This window comes from Moschus berezovskii, chromosome 15 (genome assembly GCF_049115385.1).
Source record: "Moschus berezovskii isolate FMDL1 chromosome 15, NW_MosBer_1.0, whole genome shotgun sequence".
NCBI lineage: Eukaryota > Metazoa > Chordata > Mammalia > Artiodactyla > Moschidae > Moschus > Moschus berezovskii.
Genome location: NC_142474.1, coordinates 22,776,327 through 22,798,220, shown reverse-complemented (window position 1 = coordinate 22,798,220; position 21,894 = coordinate 22,776,327). Strand labels below are relative to the sequence as shown.

Below are 21,894 nucleotides of genomic sequence, written 5' to 3'. Positions count from 1 at the left end.
GAGGCAAGCAACATCATTATTCTGCTTTTGATGCATAAAATTCTGGGACTCCAAGAGAGAAACTATCTGTTCAAGGTCATACACATTTGAACCTAGGTCCACCTGTCTCCTGGGCTTCCCTGGTGGCTCAGATGGTAAAGAATCTACCTGCCAATGTAGGAGACCACCTAGGAGATGGGGATTCCATCCCTGGGTTGGGAAGATCCCCTGGAGAAGGGAATGGCTACCCACTCCAGTAATATTGCCTGGAGAATTCCATGGACAGAGGAGCCTGGTGGGCTACAGTCCATGGGGTCACAAAGAGTTAGATACAACTGAGCAACTAACACTTTCACTTTCCACTGACTTGTACTAAGCACCTGATCTATTCATGGTCCTGGGCTGGGACTGCAGAGAACACGGAGATGGTTTGCTATTTTGAGTGGCATTCAGAACACTGGTCATGTTTGAGCTCTATAAAAGTTCACAGATGTTTGGAGTTAATCCAGGAATAAGAGATGTCCTTCTTTTACACAGAGGGAAACTGAGGCTCAGAGAGAAGAAAAGGCTTGCAAAAGCCATCATGGAGGTGCCAGAGCAAGAGACCACGTCTCATTCCCAGCTGCCATCTGAGGGTGGGAATTAGGGATCTGCTCAGGGGTTAACTGGGAGGGTGATGTCCAGGGCGGTCAGGGATTGGCTAGTACATCCTGGCCTCTTCCTGTTAGCCTGCAGGCAGAGGCTTTCACTTCCTGCTGAAGGGACATGATGGGCAGGATGTCAGGGAGCAGGGAGGGTGGCTGTGTGAGCTATCACTGAGCAGTCTGGGCCATTTCCCCACCTCTGAAAGAGGGAGGAAGAGACAGAGGGAAGGCTGGTGTCTGAGAGTCTTCTGAAGCTCTCACATCCAGAGGCAGTAGGGAGCTATAAGCTTTGCTTCCATGGGCACTGACCTGGCATACTCAGGTTAGAAAAAAGTTAGAAAAATCTTGCCAAACAATCCTATGCATGGGCCCCTGCACTTCACAGTTTCCAACTGCCTTCTCATCCACGGCCTGATATCTCTCCTGTCATACCTCTGACTGCAGGACAGAGTTTGGGAGTTTATTGTTCCCAATGGAAAAATGAGGAAGCTGAGCCCAGAGAGGTTACAATAAGCAGCCTGCTTGCATCATATAGCAAATCAGTTCCAGGGCTTAGGTCTCCAGAACCGAGTGGTCGGGGCAAGGTGAGGAGGGATCACTCAGAACCTTTCCCATTGCTCTGGGTGGGCCACGCAGAGGGCATAGGCCCGAGAGGTAAGTAACCAGGCTTCAGATCAGAGCCAGACCAGGCAGAAATTCCAGGCCCGTGTCTCATTTACTGTGTGCCCTCCTTGGGTTCACCTCTGCACTTGAGTCTGTTTAAAATATCTGGATAGCACATATAGGGCTTCCTTGGTGGCTCAGACGGTAAAGAATCCACCTGAAATGCTGGAGAACTGGGTTCGATCCCTGGGTTGAAAAGATCCCCTGGAGAAGGGAATGGTGACCCACTCCAGTATTCTTGCCTGGAAAATTATATGGACAGAGAAACCTGGCAGGCTACAGTCCATGGGGTCACAAACAGTTGGACACGACTGAGCGACTAATACATACACAAACACAACACATATAATAATGGTACACCAATATTGTGAAGAACAAGTGAGATGAAATACATAAAGGGCTCAGTCCAGAACCACAAAGTGAGCCCTGCTTCCCTCGTATTATTCTCTCGAGAGACAGTAAAACAGCCCAGAACACACAGACACACAGATAGGTGAAGAGTTAATGTTTATGGAGCACTTCACGTGTTTCAGGAGTTTTTCTAAGTGAGTTTAATTCTTACAAGTTCACTCTGAGTGTCAGGCTGATATTGTGCCCATTTTACAAATGGGGAAATCGAGGCACAAGAGGTTACAGACCCAAAGTCATAATCCTAGTAAGTGGCAAAGCCGAGATTCAAACTCGAGCGGCCTGTCTCTGAAGCCCATGCATACTGCCTCCCTTAATATTGGTAATGATTAATTCTTAAAATCATAACTTGCTTTCACACAATATTCCATAGTTTATGAAGCATTTGCCCACCCACTCTTTCATTTTTTTTTCTCACCACAGCAGTCTAGAGAGGAAGGCAATGTTTACCCCTAATTTATAAAAGGGAGAGGGAAACAGGCTGTGAAAAGGGGAACTCACCTGCCTTGCTAAGGTCACACAGCAAGGTCGGTGGCAGAAGTGGCGGTGGGATCTAGGGTTTTCTGCCTCTAAATTCAGAGGACTCTTCCCAGCCTTAGTCCATTCCCAACCCCCCTCAGTAGCAAGCCTGCGGGCTGGAGATCTTGGGGTTTTCTCCCTGGTCAGTTGCTCTGAGTGGGCTTCCACTGTTCAGCTGGAGGGTCCCAAGGCTGCATCCTCATCCACCCCTCACCCGGCCACTCACTATCAGACGGGAGGGGCAGGAACTCCAGGGCTGGTGGAGTTTCCGACCAGGCAGGAAAAAGAACAAAGGAACTGCGTTGGGGGAGAAGGTGGAGGGGTGGCCAGGAGGGTGGCAGGAGCGGAGGGGACGCTTCACCATGGAATATGAAGTTAAGAAAGGAAAAAAGGTAGGTGGGGGTTTGGAAAGGGTTCAGGGTAGAGAAGTGTACCCGGAGTTGGAGAAATGAGAAGATTGGGGGTGGGGTGATGGGCAGGGAATGGTGTCAGGAGCACCTTTCTTCTTACTTGGAAAGACCTTCCTCTCCACCCTTGGGCAGCCAGACATTTGGGCTCAAACTCTCTAACCGGTCTCCCTGCTCTTAGTGGCCTCTGCCATCCCAGGAAAGAACAGATGGACAGGTACCTTCCAGGAAAATCCAGCCAGCTAGATTAGTCTGGGAGATACTCCCAACCTGCTTCCCTGGTGTTCCTGGGGGTTCCCCCCTGCAGCTTCTCAGACTGAAGGACAGACAGAAAAGCAGACACCCAGCGAACCCATTTCCCTGCTCCTTGCCTCATCAGAGAGAAGGACCTCAGGCAGGGCAAGTCCGTGCTATAAGGCTGCCTATCTGGGCTTGGGACACCTGCCTCCTCCTCCTGCCAGGTTCCGGCTGAGCCTGCCCTCTCCCCATCTTTATACAGGGACCAGTTCTGCTCCAAAGGCCTCTGCCTGAGGTTCACTCCCCAATCCCCTAGATCTTTACTTCTTTCTGACTCTCAGAAATTTTCTAGTCTGGTTCTCTGGGCATCTCACCTGTTTGTCTTTGCGGTCCAGGAAGCCTCTGGGCTTCCAACTCCCACCCCCATCCCCACCGAGCCCTCTTCCCCCAGGAAACCAAGATCCAACTGTTTGAAAAGGTTCCCATGTGAATTTTGAGGGCTCTGAAGGAAGCCAAGACCTAGGTGCTTGTTGCTTCTTGGTTCCTTCCTTCTACAGATATTTATTCAGTATCTATTATGTGCCAGGCACCATGCCTAGTGCTGGTGATGATGTACTGTGAGCAAAGTCAGACAAGGTCCCTGCTCCCTCCCTGGAGCTCACAGTCTAGTCGGGGAGACAGCTATTAATTTTTTTTTAAGCAATTAATGTAAAATTGCACAAAAGGCTCCATATGCAGTGTTGGGAGAATGTTAAACCTTAGACTGGTCAGTCTGAGCTGATAGGTGGAAGGAAAGGGGGTAGGAAAGAGTGTTTCAGGCAGGAAAACAATGTGTGCAAAGCCCCTCCATGGGAGGAAGGAATATAGCAAGTAGGAAGAACTGAAAGATGGCCCTAGAACCAGAGGACAGGAGTGAGGGACAGTGAGATGAAGATGGAGAAGTGGGATGGGCTGGACCATTAAGGGCCACAGACACAACAGTTACTTTCCCGGTCCACTCAGGCACATGCAAATACGCCCATATAGGGGATAAAGTCCTGGCTCCACAGCCAACATTCAAGCCCTCTAGGACTTGTTCATCTCATTATTTGGCTACAGCGAAATGGCTATAATACATCTTCTCCAGGCTTGTGCTCATCCAGCCCTTGCAGCCCCCAGGGTTTTGCACATGCTGTGCCCTCTTCTTGGAATCCCTGTTCCCAGATTGCTCGATCTCATTCCTCAGAGCTTCCTTGTACTTAATCCAGGCTCCATGATACTGATTGTAAAACTTGAACTGGGCATCAGAATCACCTGGGGTGCTTGTTAAAACACAGATCATGGGGGTCTCATCGAGTTTCTGATCCAATAGATCTGGAATGGAGCACAAGAATGTAAATTTCTCTTAAATTCCCAGGTGATGCTGCTACTGCTGGTGGTGGAGACCCAGGAACCACACACTGAGAACCACTGCTCTAGATTAGTGCTCACACTTTCCTGGGAGTTTAAATTCTGTTGGTTGGGTTGAGGCCCTAGAATTTGCTCCTTCAATCTAGAGCCAGGCCATTTTTATGCAGGTGTCCACTGGATTATACTGCAGTATCATTAATTAGAAATCAATCATTTCTAATATTGAGGAAAGCACAGAAAATAGCTTAATAAATACCTATGCACCTACTATTCAGCCAGATTGGATGTTAATATTTTTTTGTACTTGCCCCAGCCTGGGTAGGTTCCTACTGTCATCTGGGTGTTTATTTTTTAAAACTTTTTATTTTGTATTGGGGTTAGCCAATTAACAATGTTGTGATAGTTTCAGGCGAACAGCAAAGGGACTCAGCCATACATAGATATGTATCCATTCTCCCCCAAACTCCCTCACCTGGGTGTTTAGAATGAAGGTTTGGAGCCAGACTGCCCAGGGTGAACTAACAGCCACTAGCTGGTAACCTTACTAGCTCTCTCTGAGGCTCAGTTTCTCCATCTGTAAAATGGAAATCATAGAGGTAACCTCCCCTCCCTGCAGTGTTTTTGTCAGGATTCAATTAGATAACATAAGTAAAAGGCTGCCTATAAGTGCTGGTGCTGGAGAAGACCAAGTCAGTGGCTATTATTACTGCTTTTACCCCCACGCCCTTGCCTCCCCCAGGGCTTTGTGTCCCCCATCCGGAGGCTGGTGTTCCCCAAGGCTGCGCGCCGGGCAGCCTGTCGGAGCAGTGTGAGCCGCCGCCCCCTGCACTCGATGCCCCTCTATCCCCCGGATTACCTCATAGACCCTCAGATTCTGCTCTGTGACTATCTGGAGAAAGAGGTCAAGGTATGCGTGGGATGAGGGTGAGAGGTGGGAAGGATCTGGGGACAATGGACTAGGGGGAAAGTTTCTCTCAACCCTCTTAGGGTCCCTGGCTGGGTCTGAAATTTAAACTGAACAAAAATTAACCGGAGAAAAGCACACACGTTTTTATTAAATTTTCACATGTATATGAGAACATTCAGGGAGAGAATGGAAGACCCTGAGAAGTGACTAGAGCAGGAAACTTCTACATTTTTGACAAAGAAACAATAAATCTGTGAAGAATTGACAAGGCAGAGGGGTTCGGAGTAGGGGTAGTACAAGGTAAAGGAGGAACAAGGTTTGTTTATACAGACTTCTCGGCCCTCAGTTCCCTGTCTCTGGTGATAAGGAGTTTTCCCTTCCTGCTGGTACTCTGAGAAGAGGGTACATTTCACCAGGGAGATTTATCTCCTGCTTTTAGGGAAGAAGGATGATGCAGGGGAATTCTGAATGACCCTCCTGCTTCTGTCGTTTCCTCTGACTCCTTCAGCTTAAAATAGTCAATGTGCTGAGGTGCCATATTTTAGGGTGGTGTGTTCTGGACCCCATCAGGAAAGACTTTACCTCTCTTGCACACCAACCTATGACCAGCCTTGTCTTACACAGGGGAGGCTCAGGGGAAAGAGGCCTGGAGTCAACCCAGCCTTGCATGTGCATTATGCTGGGAACCCTCAGCAAGTGACCTCCATCCGCTGAGCCTCAGTGTTCCCATCTCAACACAGGGCTCAAAGTCTACCCCAAGGGCAGAGCAGATGGGAAGGTGCCCTGTGCACTGAAAAGCCAGTTCATCTTGTGAGATTTTACTGCAGTGACATTACTGCTACTTGGATGGTGTCCAGATTAAAGGAAGCCAGTTCTGCAAGTCACAGGGACTTGGGCCAACTCAAGGGCTTTACTTTTATTTCATGCACACCATGAAGGAGCAGTGGAGAATCCTCATGACCCAACGATGATCGATATGGGGGTAGAAGTGTCAGATTTAGCAAAAACAGGCACCCAGTTAAATTTAAATTTTGATAAGGGGAGGGATAAATTAGGAGTTTGGGATTAACAGATACACACACTACTATATATAAAATAGATAAACAACAAGGACCTATTATATAACACAGGGAATTACAGTCGATATTTTGTAATAATCTATGATGGAAAAGAATAGGAAAAAGAATATATATATATATTATATATGTATACAGTTGAATCACTTGACTGTATACCTGAAGCACTGTAAATAAATTATACTTCAATAAAGATTTTATTAAAAATTTGAATTTCAGGTAGGCAATGAGTATTTTTTAGTATTAATATATCCCCAATGTTACATGAGACTAAAATACAAACTAAAAAATTAGTTGTTTACATAAAAACCAAATTTAACTGGCATCTTGTATTTTATACAAGATGGCAACCCTATAAAGGGAAAAGCTAACAAATCCACTTAAAAAACTGGGGACTGAAATGTTATAGAGAATAAAAAGAAAAGAAATGGTATGATTGGTAGAATTCACCTGTAAGAATAAAACTAAAAATAATGAAAAAAGTTAATTCTTACACTTAATGATATTTAAGTGTGATAACATTAAGCTATAAGAATGAATGATTTATATACTTATTTTTCTGACAAAATTATATACTAACTTGATACAATATTCTTCCCTTCCCACTTAATTTCTGCAACAAGATCATAAAGAAGGCCAGTGACCTGTTGACACGGGTGCTTGGGGGTGAACAGGAGCCACTCAGGACAAGTGGGAAATTACAAGTGGCCTGTTCTTTCAAGCTATTACAGTGACCTTTGCTTCTGCCATAGTTAAATAACTGTATGCTCATAAAATAAGCTTATTTTGGCAAAAATAAGCTAGCAGTGAGAGTGTGGGTTCTGGTGTGTGGAGTCCAGCTCCACCCTTTCTATTATAGATAATACTTGGGAGGTTATTTATTTTGACTGTGCCTTAGTTTTCTCATCCTCAAAGTAAGGATGAATGAGTGCATAAAACTCGCAGGACTATGGCTCCTAGGATTGCTTTAATAACAGTTATTACCAAGACATTATTATTAATTCAGATAATTCTATCTCAGTCTACCCTCACGGTGTCAGTGAGGTCAGGGTCCTCCGCGGCTTCAAGGTGACCTCTCTCTGTCCTTCTCCCACCACCCCCACCCCCGTCCCATTTCTATACAGTTCCTGGGCCACCTCACCTGGGTCACCTCCTCACTGAACCCCTCCAGCCGGGACGAGCTCCTGCAGCTGCTGGACACGGCCAGGGTGAGGCGCCGGGAGAGGGGAGGACAGGGTCTGGTCCCCTACGTTTCCCACCCGTGGCCACCGGGACTCAGGAGATCCGACCCACCCCGCAGCAGCTGAAGGAGCTGCCGCTGAAGACCACGGCTGAGCAAGACAGCATCCTGAGCCTGTCGGCCCGCTGCCTGCTGCTCACCTGGCGCGACAACGAGGAGCTTATCTTGCGTATCCCCACGCACGAGATTGCCGCCGCCTCCTACCTGCAGGACGACGCTCTGCACCTGCTGGTGCTGAAGACCGGTACGGTGGCCGGGGTCTGGCGGGGCAGGGCGGGGAGGGGACCGGGGAGAGAACGGGCCCGACACCTAGGAATGGGCGTGGCCTGGGGCGGGGGCGGGGCCTGAGGCTGGAGGATGGGGTGATGGAAAGGCCAGACCAAACTACTCCGAGACTAGGGACAGGGCACGGCTGTTTGCAAGAAGAGGGAGCCCAGTGTTGAGGCTTGAAGGAGGGCGGCCTGACCCACCATCTCGGAAATGGTGGAGAAGCCAGAATCCTGAGGCCTGAAGGCGTGATTAATGGGTAGCAAAGCTCTGAGGCTAGGAGGGTACCTGGGGCAAGAGGCGGAGTCTCATCTAGGGGCGGAGCCGTACACTGGGGGGCGGAGCTCGCGGCTGAGATACCAGGTGGTAGGTGTGAGACCCCGCCAAGCTAGGGGCGGGGCCTGAGGCCAGGGGCGGGGCTGAAGGGAAAGTTGGATCCAAGGAGAGGTTCCCGAAACCAAGAACAGGGTCAGGGTTAACAGTAAAGAGGGAGGCGATAGCCTGACCACTCCTCAGACCAGACGGCAGGGTCCGAGGCGAGGGGCGTCTGGATGGGGTGGGATGGGTGGGAACGGCCAGATCCAGGGGTGGAGCCTGAGGGTGAGGCAGGGTCCAAAAAGCAGGGACCCGGAATGGGGCGGGGTCGGGCCTCCTGACTTTGAAGCCAGGGGTGCGGCCTGAGCACAAGGGCCGGGGGATTCAAACCCCCATCCCGCAGCGGCGGGTCAGGACCCCCAGCTGGCCTCGGGAGAGAGGGCGCTTAGCCTGGATCTCCTGCTCTGACGGCCACCCGACCTCTCCTAGGTCTGGGCGTGGACCCGGTGCCAGCCGGCGTAGACGCCAGCCCCGGCGGGGCGGGGCGCGACCCGGGCCCGCCGGGCGTGGCGCCCGAGAAGCGGCGGGTGGGCACCACCGAGCGGCGCCACACCATCTGCAGCCTGGACTGGCGGATGGCGTGGGGCGGGGGCGCAGGCGCCGAGGCCCGGGCCGGGGGCGGCGGCGGCGGCAGCCTGGAGCGCCAGCGCGCCGGGGCGCGGGCGTCGGGCAGCTGGGAGCGGCGGCAGACGTTCAGCGGCAGCTGGGAGCGGCGGCACGCCGGCGGCGGCGGCGGCGCGGGCAAGCCAGGCGGCAGCTGGGAGCGGAGGCAGGCGGGCGGCGGCGGTGGCAGCTGGGAGCGGCGCCACCCGGGCCCCAACCCGCTCGACCCGCAGGACCCCAGCCCCGACGCCTACTGCAACCTGGTCATTCTGGCTGTGGCCAACAGGGTGAGCCCGAGGGCACCCTGCGCCCCTGCACCAGGGCACGTCTTCACCCCCGCCCCCCATCCCTCTGCCCCCACCGCCCCAACCCTCCGCCCCCACTCCCCCGCCCCCCCCGCCCCTTTTCATCTCCCTCCTTTGGCCCTACTCCCCAGGATTTCAGGTACTGTGTGCCCATAACGGCAAAAAGGTTCTAACCTCCAGCTCCCGGACACCTCAGGGACACCTCCTCCTTACTTGTCCCGGAGGGATGAAAGCTCAAAATGGCCCAGACTTGATCTGATCCCTCCTCCAGCCCTCCTCTTCACCCAAAGTCGTCAGTCTCCGCACTACCACAGTAACAGTCATGAGGACAGTAATCACCAGCACGAATTGAGTGCCCGACCTGTGCCAGACAGGAAACCAGCATTAATCATTTTGTTCTCACGTTAACCCCTAGAGGCAAGTATTACCATCATTCCTATTCTGCAGAGAAGGAAACAGACACAGAGGCTAAGCAACTTGTGCAAGGTCACACAGGAAGCAGGCGGTGATTTCAACACTGGGACCCAAAAGTTCAGAGCCTGTACTCTTGGTAAAAATGGTCATCACCCAAAGCATAAGATTTGCCGCCATTCTTGCCCCACCCTCTATCCTCCACATTCACCCTTGCTTTTATTTATTTGACCATGTTCACTGAGTACCAGCTTCTGCTAGGCCTTGGTCTAGGTGTCATGGATACAGAAATGAACAAGACATAATTAGTGTCCTCCCTTAGGGAGCTCACTGTCTAGCGGACACCTTCAAACCCTGAGACTTGTAAGTTTTTTCTCTGAACCAGGGTCTTGGACTCCTCCTATATATAAATCCCATGTGGTGAACAAAATAGACATGGTGCCTCTTTAGAAAGAAAGGTGGATAGTCACCAGTAAACTCAGGCTATGGAGCTGACTTGAAACACTTTCTCATTTATCCTTGGCACCCAGAAAAGTGCCTGGCATATGTGTGTGTTCATGCTAAGTCGCTTCAGTCATGTCCGACTCTTTGCAACCCCATGGACTGTAGCCCACCAGGCTCCTCTGTCCATGGGATTCTCCAGGCAAGAATACTGGAGTGAGTTGCCATGTCCTAGCTGCTCAATAAATATATTGAGTAGATGGATTCGTTTGTAATATATTACAATATGTTGCGATGGGGTCAAGAAAAAAACAGGCAACTTGAAATGATAAGGAGGAAGGAGATCCATTTTTCAGAGGGAAAATGAGTTTGTGCTTTCTAAACTGAAATGTGGAAGAGAGAAGGAAGCAACAGGGCAAAGAGCCAAGAAAGTCAATTCCAGGTATAGGTACCAGTGTTCCCTGTTTATTCCACTAGGCTGAGAGGGCTTTAGGCCTTACCTAATTCACCTCTGAGACTCCAGAACCCAGCCCGGTGCCTGCCACACAGTGGAAATAAGTAATAATTTGTGGAATGAGTAAATAAATAAGGTGTGTTTTCTGGGAGTATCTGAGCCTCTGGCCTCCAATCTGAGGCATCATGGTCCCAAGAAGGGTACAGTAGTTAGAGTCAAAAAACCTGGGTGCCAATATTAACCAAAGCCATGAACCTGCTATGTGAGTCACTTATCCACTCTCATAAAATAAGGATCTTCTCTTCTCTGTCCACTTGACAGGGTTATTATAAGGATCAATCCTGGTTTAATGATAATTTCATTCCCTCATCCCAAAATGCCTGTCCTGAGGTTACATTTTAATATACACCCTGGGCTGATGTTTTTAGAAGCACAAAATAAGAAATGACTTTATGAAGATGGACTCTTCGTTAGTTGTCTTTCTATATCTCTTACTTAAAGAGGTAAACCAAAGAGGCAAATTCCTCTTCAAATTTGCCATCTCAAAAAAGTCTTACCCAAGAACCTAAATGCCTTCCATCAGGGACTGAAGTTTATATATTCATCCTGCTTCCATTTTTGCCCTGGGTGCCAGGAAGCTCACGTCTAAATATGGCACAGAAACTATGTTGAACCTACCATTATCATACATTTAATTCTTCCTCTCTTACTAGGTATTAGGAGACCAGGGTTCTAGTCCTGGCTAATCACTTTATGTCTCTGAGCTTCAACTTCCTACATGTAAACTTAATTTAATTTAGCATAAGCATGCTAATGTTTAATTTAGCATAAGATTCAGGAAGGCCCATAATTCTCCCATAAATTGGGGGTACATGTGTGTACTTTTCAGAGCACAAGAGTTACAGTTGTCACAGAATTCTATAAAGACCAGTAAGTCTATTTCTATAAAAGCCACCCAGAGCATGGCTATATAATTTTGATGGGAAATGACCTTAGAGTGGCTCTAAAGTCACCCATAGTTGCGTGTGTGCCCCTGTGTGCCCACTCACACTGAGTTTTCAGGAAGCAAGGGCATCCTGATCACGGAAGAGGGACTGAGCTCTGTCCTCCTCTCTGGACAAGGATGCTGCCGAGGAGTCCTGCGCCCTCATCTGTCAGGTCTTCCAGATCATCTACGGGGACCAGAGCATCGAGTGTGTGGATCGGGCTGGCTACCACTACACATCCACGCCTGAACGGCCGTGGCTCTGTAGCCGCAGTGAGTATTCTGATTACTGGCCAAGCTTCCTGTGAATCATCCCGAAAGGCCAGAGGAGGTAGGGGTCAGGGGCGGGGTGAAGGGTGATATGTCCCAAGACTTGGGCCAACAAAAGCCTTTAGGGGTCCTGACTTCTACAGCAATTACAGTATACCCCCCAATATATAGCTAAAATAAAATGTCCAATTTCATAATGACCTCAAGCCTAGCTTTATAATAAGCCCTTTAGAGGTGAACTCTCCCTTTTATATTTTGGCATCCCAGGGGCATTGTCTATTTATTGAGCCGTCTAGCCCTACTAGGACTCTAGGTCAAAACCAAGATTTCAAGACTGGTCCTTGAATGCTGTCAAGGGCTAGAATGAAAATGAAACCAATAGAGATTTGTTGAGCACCAGTTACGTGCCAAGCACAGACCCAATGTGCCACATGTTTTGTAATCCTCATAACAACCTCATCTGTCCTGTTTGCCACTGTGTCCCCTGTGCCTAGTAGGACCAGGGGCAGACGCTCAAGGTGTATTTTCTGAATGGATGAAAGAACTGTCTGAGGCCTTATGAATCCAGTTTTAACAGCTGAGGCTATTAAGGCTCAGAGTGGTCAATAAGTGTCTCAAGGTCACACAGCTGGCAAATGACAGAGTCAGGATTCAAACCCAAGTGCACCTGGTTCTAAAACCTCCATCTGCAACAGCTTCACTCTCCATGCTGCCTTCAAGGCCTCAGAGTGAACCTCCTCAGCCACAGCCCCCTCAGGGTGGTCCCTGTTTGCAGAGCTCCAGCAACAGGGAATGGGCTCTTTCCCCCTGGAGGCACTCCCATCTGTGGGAACTGTGGTTATTGAGAATCTGGGAGAGTTCACCGACTCTCCCAGGGATGATGGACAAATAAATAAGATAATTCAACAAATATTTCTTGAACACCTGAGTGTCAGATCCTGCTAATCCCCAGGATGCACTGGTGACTAAAATCAGACATGGCCCTCCCTCGGAGGCTTGCATTGCTGAAATCGGCTGACAGTAATTAAATAGTTACACAGGGATTTCCCTGGTGATTCGTTGGCCAGGACTTTATGCTCCCAATCCAGGGGTTCCAGTTCAGTCCATGGCCAGAAAACTAGATCCCACATGTTGCAACCAAAATTTAGCTCGCTTTAACTAAAGATCCTGTGTGCCACAGGAAGACCCGGTGTACTCAAATGAATAAATAAAAATAACTTTTTGGCCACACTGGTCTTTACTGTGGCTTGTGGGCCTTCTCTAGTTGCAGAAAGCGGGGGCCACTCTCTAGCTGTGGGTCACACGCTTCTCATTGTGATGGCGTCTCTTGTTGCAGAGCACAGGCTTCAAGGTGCGTGGTCTTAGTGGCCTGCAGCATGTGGAATCTTGCTGGACCAGGGATCGAACCAGTGTCCCTTGTGTCAGCAGGTGGATTTCCAACCACTGGACTACCAGGGAAAACCTGTGTTTGTTTTTTTAAGAAAAAGAACCTACTTTAAAAGAAATAGTTACCCAAATAAAATGCAACCACACACTCTAGTATGAAAATGTATAATGAGAAACCAACCTGACCTGGAAAGTCAGGGGAGTGTCCTGAGGAAGTGCCACCAAGTGAGCCAAGGCGGAGGCCAGTCCCTGGACTCACTGAGATGACAGGGTCAGGTACAGAGCGAATTCTCTGGGTCTGGTGCTCCTTTCTCCTGATGATTTTGACCTCCTTCCCTTCAAAGTTCTTTTTTTTCTCTCTTTCTCAAACATATATGGCTTACAAACCCTACGGCAACTGTTCCTGGGCTTGCTCTCCCAAGGCCCCCATGAGTAGGCAGGAAGGTGGTGGTGTCCCAACCTTGGGGGAGGTGAGAGCCAGGAGGAAGTGGTGGGTTGCCCAAGGTTGTCTCTCTGTTGGTGGTGGGGGCAGGAATCCCGGTCAGAATCTTCCAGTGGCTGCCCGTTTCCCTCAGTGTGTGAGCTGACTCCTGTACGATCGCTTACAAGGCCATTCTCGCTCCAGCTGCCGTCTTTACTCCTGGGTGGGGCTGAGCTTGGGGCCTCGGGGAGCCGGGGATATTGGTCCCTGCTTTGCCACCACTCACTGCCCTCTGTCTGCTGCCCCCAGGTGAGAGCTGCCGCACTGACGGGACCTATGCCTACGACGCCGACTTCAGCTGCTGCAGCTCCTTGTGGGTACTGCCCTGGCCAGGGACCCCACTCTGGTCCCTTCTGTCCCTGCACAAAGAGGGCTGCTCCTCTGGGCACTCTTGAGACCCTGTGGGCAAGTGAGGATGGGGGAAAGTGACTCCACTTTGATTTGTGCTGAGACACTGGGCTCTGAGCCTGAGGTTCTGGTGAGCTGATAGAATCCGAACCCCTGAGAGAGAGACAAGGCCGCCAGAAGCCAGAACCAGGTCCACAGGATGCTGCCGCTCTTCCCCAGTCATCCAGACACTCAGTAGCCTGCAGAGGCCAAAATCACAGCTAATGCCAAAAAATAATTTTGACTTCATGGAATAGAAAACTCTAAAAGAGAGCCACATAAACAAGAGTTTCCTCCCCCTCCCCACCTCTCTTACATTAAGTAGACCAGGAGTTCACGGCCTTGTGGTCATCAAGGGCCTAGACATATCTTTCCAACCTCCCTAACACTTGCTTTCATCCCCCAAATCACCTCATGGGCCAAAATAGTGGTAATAGCTCCAACCATCACAGCAGGTCTTTAATTCTCTGTTAAAATTTCCACCTGATGGCTTCTGCTTACATCTTGTTGGCCAGAACGTGGTCTCATGGGCTCAACCAGCTATACGCAGGACTGGAAAACATAGGGTTTTTAAAAAAGTCTCAGTAGGGAACATTGTCCAGGGTTCCATTTTGGGTGACCGACCACCCCAGTTTGCTCAGGATTTAGATGTTCCCCAGGACATGGAATTTTCTGTACTAAAACTAGGAAAGTCCCAGGAAAAGTGAGACAGTTGGTCACCGTAACTCTGTTGTTAAGGCCTTTGGCTGGACAAGGGCAAGTCTCTGCCGGTGATATATGCCTTACTTTCTCCACCCGCCTCCCCACCCCTGCTTTTTAGCAGCAATATATTTGCCTAATACTGGGTACCCTTAGGCCAGTCCTTAAACAATCTGCTGTATGCTAGAGAGACAACAATCGTGACAATGAGTAACTTTTGAACTTGCTATGTGCCAAGGGCTATTTTATAATGCACTTCATTTTAAAAATCAACATAGCAACATTACAGTAACTACTGCTTATTTATTGCTTGGTCCATAACTCTAACGCCTCTATTTCTCACAATGACACCAATTTTTATCATCCCATTTTATAGCTAGAGAAATTGAAAAAAAAGAGAAGTTAAGTAACTTGACACAAGGTCAAGAAGCTAGTAAGTTGTTGGCCTGGGGTTTGAACTCAAGTAGGCTTAGAGTCCACACTAAGCTTACACTGCTTCTATAGAGCTAATCATTAACGATGGTTCTGGAACAACATAGAGACCAGGAGGCAGAGCCCAAGGCTGACTTTTATTTAAGCAATATTTATTGAGTACCTCCTCTATACCTACCCATGACACAGAGGCTTTCTTGATGCCCCCGCCAAATGTCCTCTCTAGCCACTCTGTCCTTCATACCCTCTGTCGCAGCCACAGTGGCCTCCTGGCTGCTCCTCAGACTCACTACACGGATCCTGCCTCAGCATCCCTGTGTGCTGTGCTGTGTGCCAGGGATATGGGGGGAACAAGGCAAGAATGACACCTGTGCCCAGCACATAGTAGGTACTCAGCAAACAGAGAAAATCAAGGTCCCTGCTGATGCATGCTTTGCAAGTGTGGCAAAGAGACAGTGAAATCATTATTTAGTAGCAATAAGCATCAACAGTAAGAAACACTGCCGAGAAACTCAGAGATTGGCTGCAAAAACCCTGCCTCACCTGGGGAGTCAGGAGGGCTTCTCCAAGGTGACGACACTTGAACTGAGACCTGATGGATAAAAGGGGGGAAGAGCACTCCAGGTAGAGGGAACAGCAAGTGCAAGGTTCCTGAGGCCGGATCTGCTTGGCGAGCTGAGGAGCAGCCAGGAGGCCACTGAGGCTGCGGCAGAGGATGTGAGGGACAGGGTGGCTAGAAAGGACATTTGGCGGGGGCATTGGGAAGGCCTTTGTATCGCGGGTAGACTCACAGACTTTGTGATCATATTGGACAGAGAGTCTAACCTGGTCGGGAGGGATCAGGGAGAACTCTCCCGAGGAGGTGACTTTTAAAATCCAATGATGAGGAAGAGTTAGCTGAGCAAACAACAGGGAAAGAGAGGCATTCCAGGCTGAGAAAATAGCATGTGCAAAGGCCCAGAGGTGAGGAGGTACTTGGAGTATTAGAGGAAAGGTAAGAAGACAAGGTGGCCTGAGCCTAAGCAGCAAGGGTGGGGCAAGGCTTGAGAGGTGGTGCAGGGCCAGATCACAAGAGACCTCGAGAGCCAGAATGGGGTCCAGGAGGAGGGCTCAGTCCCAGGGCATGGGTGGTTGTCCCCTCCCACCTTCAGCCTACTGTGTGGAGAGGAGCTGGAGAGAGGGAGTGAGGCCCCTCCCCTCTGTTCCTGCAGCAACAGCTCCCAGGACACATTTGAAGCCTGTTACAGTGGCACGTCCACACCCTCTTTCCATGGCTCCCACTGCAGCAGCAGCGACCACAGCGGCCTGGGCCTCGAGCAGTTACAGGATTACATGGTCACGGTGAGCTGGGGCAGGCGGGGTGGCCAGGTATTTCAGGAATCATGAGCAGTCCTGGGCATAACTGAAGTGTAAGACCTAAGAAGTCAGGGCAGGGCATGACATTTGGAGAGTAAATGGAGTCAGTCATGAAAGACCTTAACGAATGTCAGCTAGCAGTGAGTGCTGGCTTTATACCGGGCACTGTTCTGAGCACCTGTAATGTATCATCTCCTTTCATCTTTCAACGATCCAAGAGGGAAGTGCCATCATTATTCTCACTTTGCAGATGAGGAAAGCAAGGGTTAAGGAGCTTATCATCTGCTCATGATCACAGAGCTGGTCAGTAAAGGGGCCAGGATTTTAAATTAGGCAGCGTGAGTCCACATCCCAGTCTTAGATGTAGCCCAAAAGGTCTGGATTTCCCCCAGGAGGCCACCTTTTCAGAGGAGGGTTGGGCCCGATACACCCAGGTCTGGGTCTTTTAGGCAGGGGAGTAATTTCAAATTACCCACAGTTGCGGACTAAGCTGGGGCCCCCAGAGATCCAGCAGTTTGCGCTGCTGCTTCGGGAGTACCGCCTGGGGCTGCCCATCCAGGACTACTGCGCAGGCCTGCTGAAGCTCTACGGAGACCGGCGCAAGTTCCTCCTGCTCGGTGAGCCCCCTGCCCCGGCTGGGAGTGTTCACTCTTCACCCTTTGGCCTCCCGTAAAGCCACATCATGAGATCCACAAGACAAACGAGGAAACCAAAGTGCGGAGAGGGGAAGGGACTTGTCTGCAGTCACAGAGCCAGGAAAGAGAGCACAGGGGTAACCATTTCACCTTCACAGCAAAGCTGGGAGAGGGGACGACACTTCCCATTTTATCCCACAAGGCATCTGAAGTTCAGAGAGGCTAAGTAACTTGTCCAAGGTCATGGAGCTAGTAAAGAGGGCTAATGATAATAGAAAGAGGAATGATAATCTGTTTTTTTTTTTTAAGTTTTTATTCAATTTGTTACAATATTGCTTCTGTTTTATGTTTTGGTTTTGTTGGCCCAGAGGCCTATGGGATATTAGCTCCCAGACCAGGAATTGAATCTGCACTCCTTCAATTGGAAGGCCAAGCTTTAACCACTGGACCACCAGGGAAGTCCCAGGAGTGATCATTCTTAGTAAGCTAACATGTATTGGCAGTTAACCATGAGCCAAAGGATCATCTGGTTGAAGGCCCTCAGTTCTGAAAGTTGAAACTATGACTTGCCTCCATTTTGCAGATGAGAAAACTGAGGCTTAGAGAAACAAAGTACGTAAGTCATAAAGCTAGTAAGTAGTGACAGAAGTAAAACAGAAGTCAAATGGGCTGCTCAGTGTGTGCTAAGAACCTTATTTAATCCTTACAGCCCAGGAGAACTGGTGCAATTACCTCCATGTTACAGGTGAGGACAGTAAGGCTCAGAATACTTATTGAGGCTACTTACTAAGTCCATGGGGTCGCAAAGAGTGGGACACAACTGAACGACTAAGCACAGCACATTACGAATAAATAGGAATATAACCATCGAAATAATAATGATAACAAGAGTAAGCTAACATGCAGTGAGCATTTAAATGTGTTCGGGGCACTGTACCATTATTCTCCAGCTCAGAGAGTCAAGGAGTTGTGCAAAGCCACACAGCCAGCGAGTGGCAGGGCGGGGGATCTGAACTCCGCCCTCCAGCGAAGGTGATCCCTCGGTGGCAGGGGAAGGGCTGACCCCGAGGAATCACCCTGGTCCTCGACCCACAGGGATGAGGCCCTTCATTCCGGACCAGGACATCGGCTACTTCGAAGGCTTCCTGGAGGGCGTGGGCATCCGCGAGGGCGGCATCCTCACCGACAGCTTCGGCCGCATCAAGCGCAGCATGAGCTCCACGTCGGCGTCGGCGGTGCGCAGCTACGATGGCGCCCAGCGGCCGGAGGCGCAGGCCTTCCACCGGCTGCTGACAGACATAACGCATGACATCGAGGCGCTGGCCCCCGACGACGACGAAAGCACGGACGAAGAGGCCCGGGACTCCCCGGGCGGGGACGACGCGGCCGAGGACAACTACCTGTAGCCTGTGCCGCCGTCCATGCAGAGGGCGGGCAAAGGGGTGGCCCCGCACTCCCGCCTCTGAGTCTCATGCGCCCTTGTCCGTGCGTGTGTGTGTGTGTGTGTGTGTGTGTGTGTGTGAGATCCATCCCCAGGATCCCCTCCCCAGACCCCAACCCGGGGCTCCGCGCTCCGGGGGCTGGGGTCTGTCCCTACCCGTCCCCCCCGCCCCGGTCCCTGCAGTACCGAGAATGTCCTGCAGGGGGCGGGACCCTAAGCGGGGCTCAGCAGCTCCCTCTGCCGGTCGGGGAGGGCGGCGAACTTCTCTGTCCCGATAGCCCGAGGGTTCGGCCTCTGGACCCTCGAGACTCCGCAACTTTCTGGAGGCCAAGCGAGGAATGGAGAGTGTGCTCCACCTGCTGGCCGGTTGAGAAAGGAATTCCCCGAGCCTGAAGACCTCTCTTCCTATTTTACAGTTTGAGAAATTGAGGTTCGAGAGAAGAAACTGGAGGGAATCTCCTGATTCTCTTTAGATATTACCTCACGCTGGCCACACTAAATCGTGCAGAGGGTCTTTCTGAAGCTCTAAGAGGCAGGGTCTCCCCTTTGCAGATGGACTTAGATCTTTAGTGTGAAATAGAGGTTTCTTTCTACCAAGAGTCGACCCAGAGGTGCATGATCTGGGTCCCAGCTCCTACCCTAAGGCTCTGAACAAGTTGCTTGTTCAGATCTTGCAATTGAAGCAGGACAGGCTAGGTAGGCTCCCTGTCTGACAGGTGTCCTAGCCTCTCTGCCTCTCCCATTTTCTCTTCTGACCCCACCCACCTCACAAGGGGGTCATAGGGATTACTGAAGGTCAAGACCTTAGTGCTAGGTCTAACACATGATAAGTGTTCAATAAATGCTGTTCCCTTCCACATCGAACACTTTCTGACTCATTTTACCTGTCTTTACCTGTGTGCAATGGGACACGAACTGAGGGGAGGGTGAGATGTAGGAGGAGAAAATAGGACTTGCCCCTCACAGCTCTAGTACAGCCTGACTCCATGCTCAAAGTTCAAATGAAAAGATTCTGCTGACTAGCCATCGCATCTCAGGTAGTCAAAGAAATCCGAAGACAGAATTGGAGGGGGAGAAAAGTCAGCATAAAGACGGGACTTGCACAGTCTCAGTAAAGGCTCAGAGGCTGAAAGAAGCCCTCAGAAGAGGCAAGAGAATTGCCTAGAAGAGCTAAAATTTATCTGTAGAACTTTACTTGGCCAGACGTAAGTTACTTACCATGAGGTAGGTACTATTATCGCCACTGTTAAAGTAATATCATTATTATTACTAGGGCTTGGATTCAGCAAGTTCCCTGAGTCATACTCAGTTAGTGGCAAATGACTATCCCATCATAGCTGACCCACAAGAGGCTCTTCTGATCACTGAATCGATGGACATGAGTTTGAGCAAGCTCCGGGAGTTGGTGATGGACAAGGAAGCCTGGCGTGCTGCATGCAGTCCATGGGATCGCAGAGTCGGACACGACTAACTGAACTGAACTGATGTCTTACTTCGTTTTATATTCCCCAAACTTCATCTACACATCCCTGCAATCCTTCTCCTCCCCACCATGGGTTCCCATCTCTGTGTGTTGATATATGTCCCTGGATGTAAAATGCATAACGTCTGGTGTGTGTTTTTACATTACATAAATGATATTATGTAACAAACTCATTCTGTTGTTTCCTTCCTGTGTAAAAACCTAACTTACTACATCCAACCACTGCAAAATATTCCAAGCTGAGCATCCACTGATGGACACTCAGGTTGCTTCCAATTTCCTCTTACCGTAAACCACACTGTGATGAACATCTTTGTGCATGACCCTTGTGGGGCTGTGTGAAAATTTCTTTGGGCTCTATACCCAAGAGTAGATCATAGCGTATATATGTTTTCATTTTCGCTAAAAGTTGCTAGAATGGCTACACCAGTAGTGTGTGAAGGATACTGTCTCCCCACGTTTTCAGAGACTCTTCCATCATCTGACTTTGTAACCTTTTGCCTGTTTGGGTGTAAGGTGGCATCAGGTTGCTGTAAGTTGCATTTTTCTGTTAACCCCGAAATTCAGAACCTCCTCCTATACTTGTCAGGCATTTAGGCTTCCCCTTCAGTATTGTCTGTTCTTATCTTTTTCCCATTATCATTTGGGTTTCCTGTCTTTTTCTTGTTGATTTGCAGGAGTAGTTTATACCTTTTAAATTTTAATCCCTTGTTGGATATTGTTATAAACATCTTCTTCTAGTCCATTGCTCATCTACTAAGTTTATTTATGGTAATGGTTCCCAAACTTTAGCATGCATCAGAATCTCCTGGAAGGCTTATTAAAACACAGATTGCTGATTCCCACCCCAGAGTTTCTGACTCAATAGAACAGAGATGGGGCCCAAGAACTTGTGTGTGTTTGTTTGTTTTTAGCATTTACTTATTTAATTTTTTAAAAAATGTTTATTGAATATTTTTACAATATTGTTTCTGTTTTATGCTTTGGGGTTTTGGCCACGAGGCCTGTGGGATCTTAGCTCTCAACCAGAGATTGAGCTCACACCCTATGCACTGGAAGGCAAAGTCTTAACCACTGGATCACCAGGGAAGCCCTAAGAACTTGTGGGTTTTTTAAATTAATTAACTAATTATTTTTGGCTGCACTGGGTCTTCGCTGGTGGGTGTGGGCTTACTCTGCTGCTGCTAAGTCACTTCAGTCATGTCCGACTCTGTGCGACCCCATCCAGGCTCCCCCGTCCCTGGGATTCTCCAGGCAAGAACACTGGAGTGGGTTGCCATTTCCTTCTCCAATGCATGAAAGTGAAAGTGAAGTCGCTCAGGCTTACTCTAGTTGCGGCAAATGAGGGCTACTCTTCTTTGCTGTGCACAGACTTCTCATTGCAGTGCCTTCTCTTGTGGAACACAGGCTCCAGGCCTCGCAGGCTTCAGTAGTCTCAGTACACAGGCTCAGAGTTGTGGATCATAGACTCCAGAGCTTCGGCTCAGTAGTCAAGGTGCAAGGGCTTAGTTGTTCTGCGGAATGTGGAATCTTCTCAGATCAGGAATCAAACCCATGTCTCCTGCATTGGCAGGTGGATTCTTATCCACTGTACCACCAGGGAAGCTCAAGAACTTATGTTTTTAACAAGTACTCAGATGACACTAATGGTTCGGGGACCACACTGAGAACCACTGGTCTGTGTTACCTTCCTCTGAACAAATTTCCCATTGAACAAAATTTTAATTTTGATATTTTCAAATTTATTTGTCTTCATTTTATGGATAAGGGAACTGGAGCTCAAAGTGGGGAAGTGAATGATCCCAAGATCCACAGCGAGCTGGGATTTGGACCCATATCTGGCTCACCTTGGAGCCCAGGCTCCTATTAGCTCTGCTATCCTGTCTACCTACTTTTGGGATACACTGATCAGAGGCTGAGGTATTTAGACCTGAGGACATGGGGTATCCTGGTAAGTTCCTGAATGAGGCAGCCACGAGGGAGAAGTCCATTGACAAGGGGCAGAGACCAAAGA

The 21,894-nt window shown here is 49.5% G+C and overlaps 1 protein-coding gene across 2 annotated transcripts; it reads left to right on the top strand.

Moving 5' to 3' along the window:
- The first annotated feature begins 2,531 nt into the window (after positions 1-2,531).
- CCM2L (CCM2 like scaffold protein) lies at positions 2,532-20,044 on the top strand. 2 transcript variants are annotated; one of them, XM_055435286.2, is made up of 10 exons: positions 2,532-2,605; positions 4,986-5,153; positions 7,354-7,437; positions 7,533-7,713; positions 8,541-9,001; positions 11,448-11,583; positions 13,697-13,760; positions 16,177-16,306; positions 16,800-16,938; positions 18,052-20,044. In XM_055435286.2, exons 1-10 carry the CDS (start codon positions 2,576-2,578, stop codon positions 18,360-18,362), a joined length of 1,704 nt encoding a protein of 567 aa, XP_055291261.1. In that variant the 5' UTR covers positions 2,532-2,575; the 3' UTR covers positions 18,363-20,044. The 2 variants fall into 2 exon arrangements, with proteins under 2 accessions (XP_055291261.1, XP_055291250.1); XM_055435275.2 differs by having other exon boundaries at positions 7,530-7,713.
- The last annotated feature ends 1,850 nt before the right edge of the window (positions 20,045-21,894 follow it).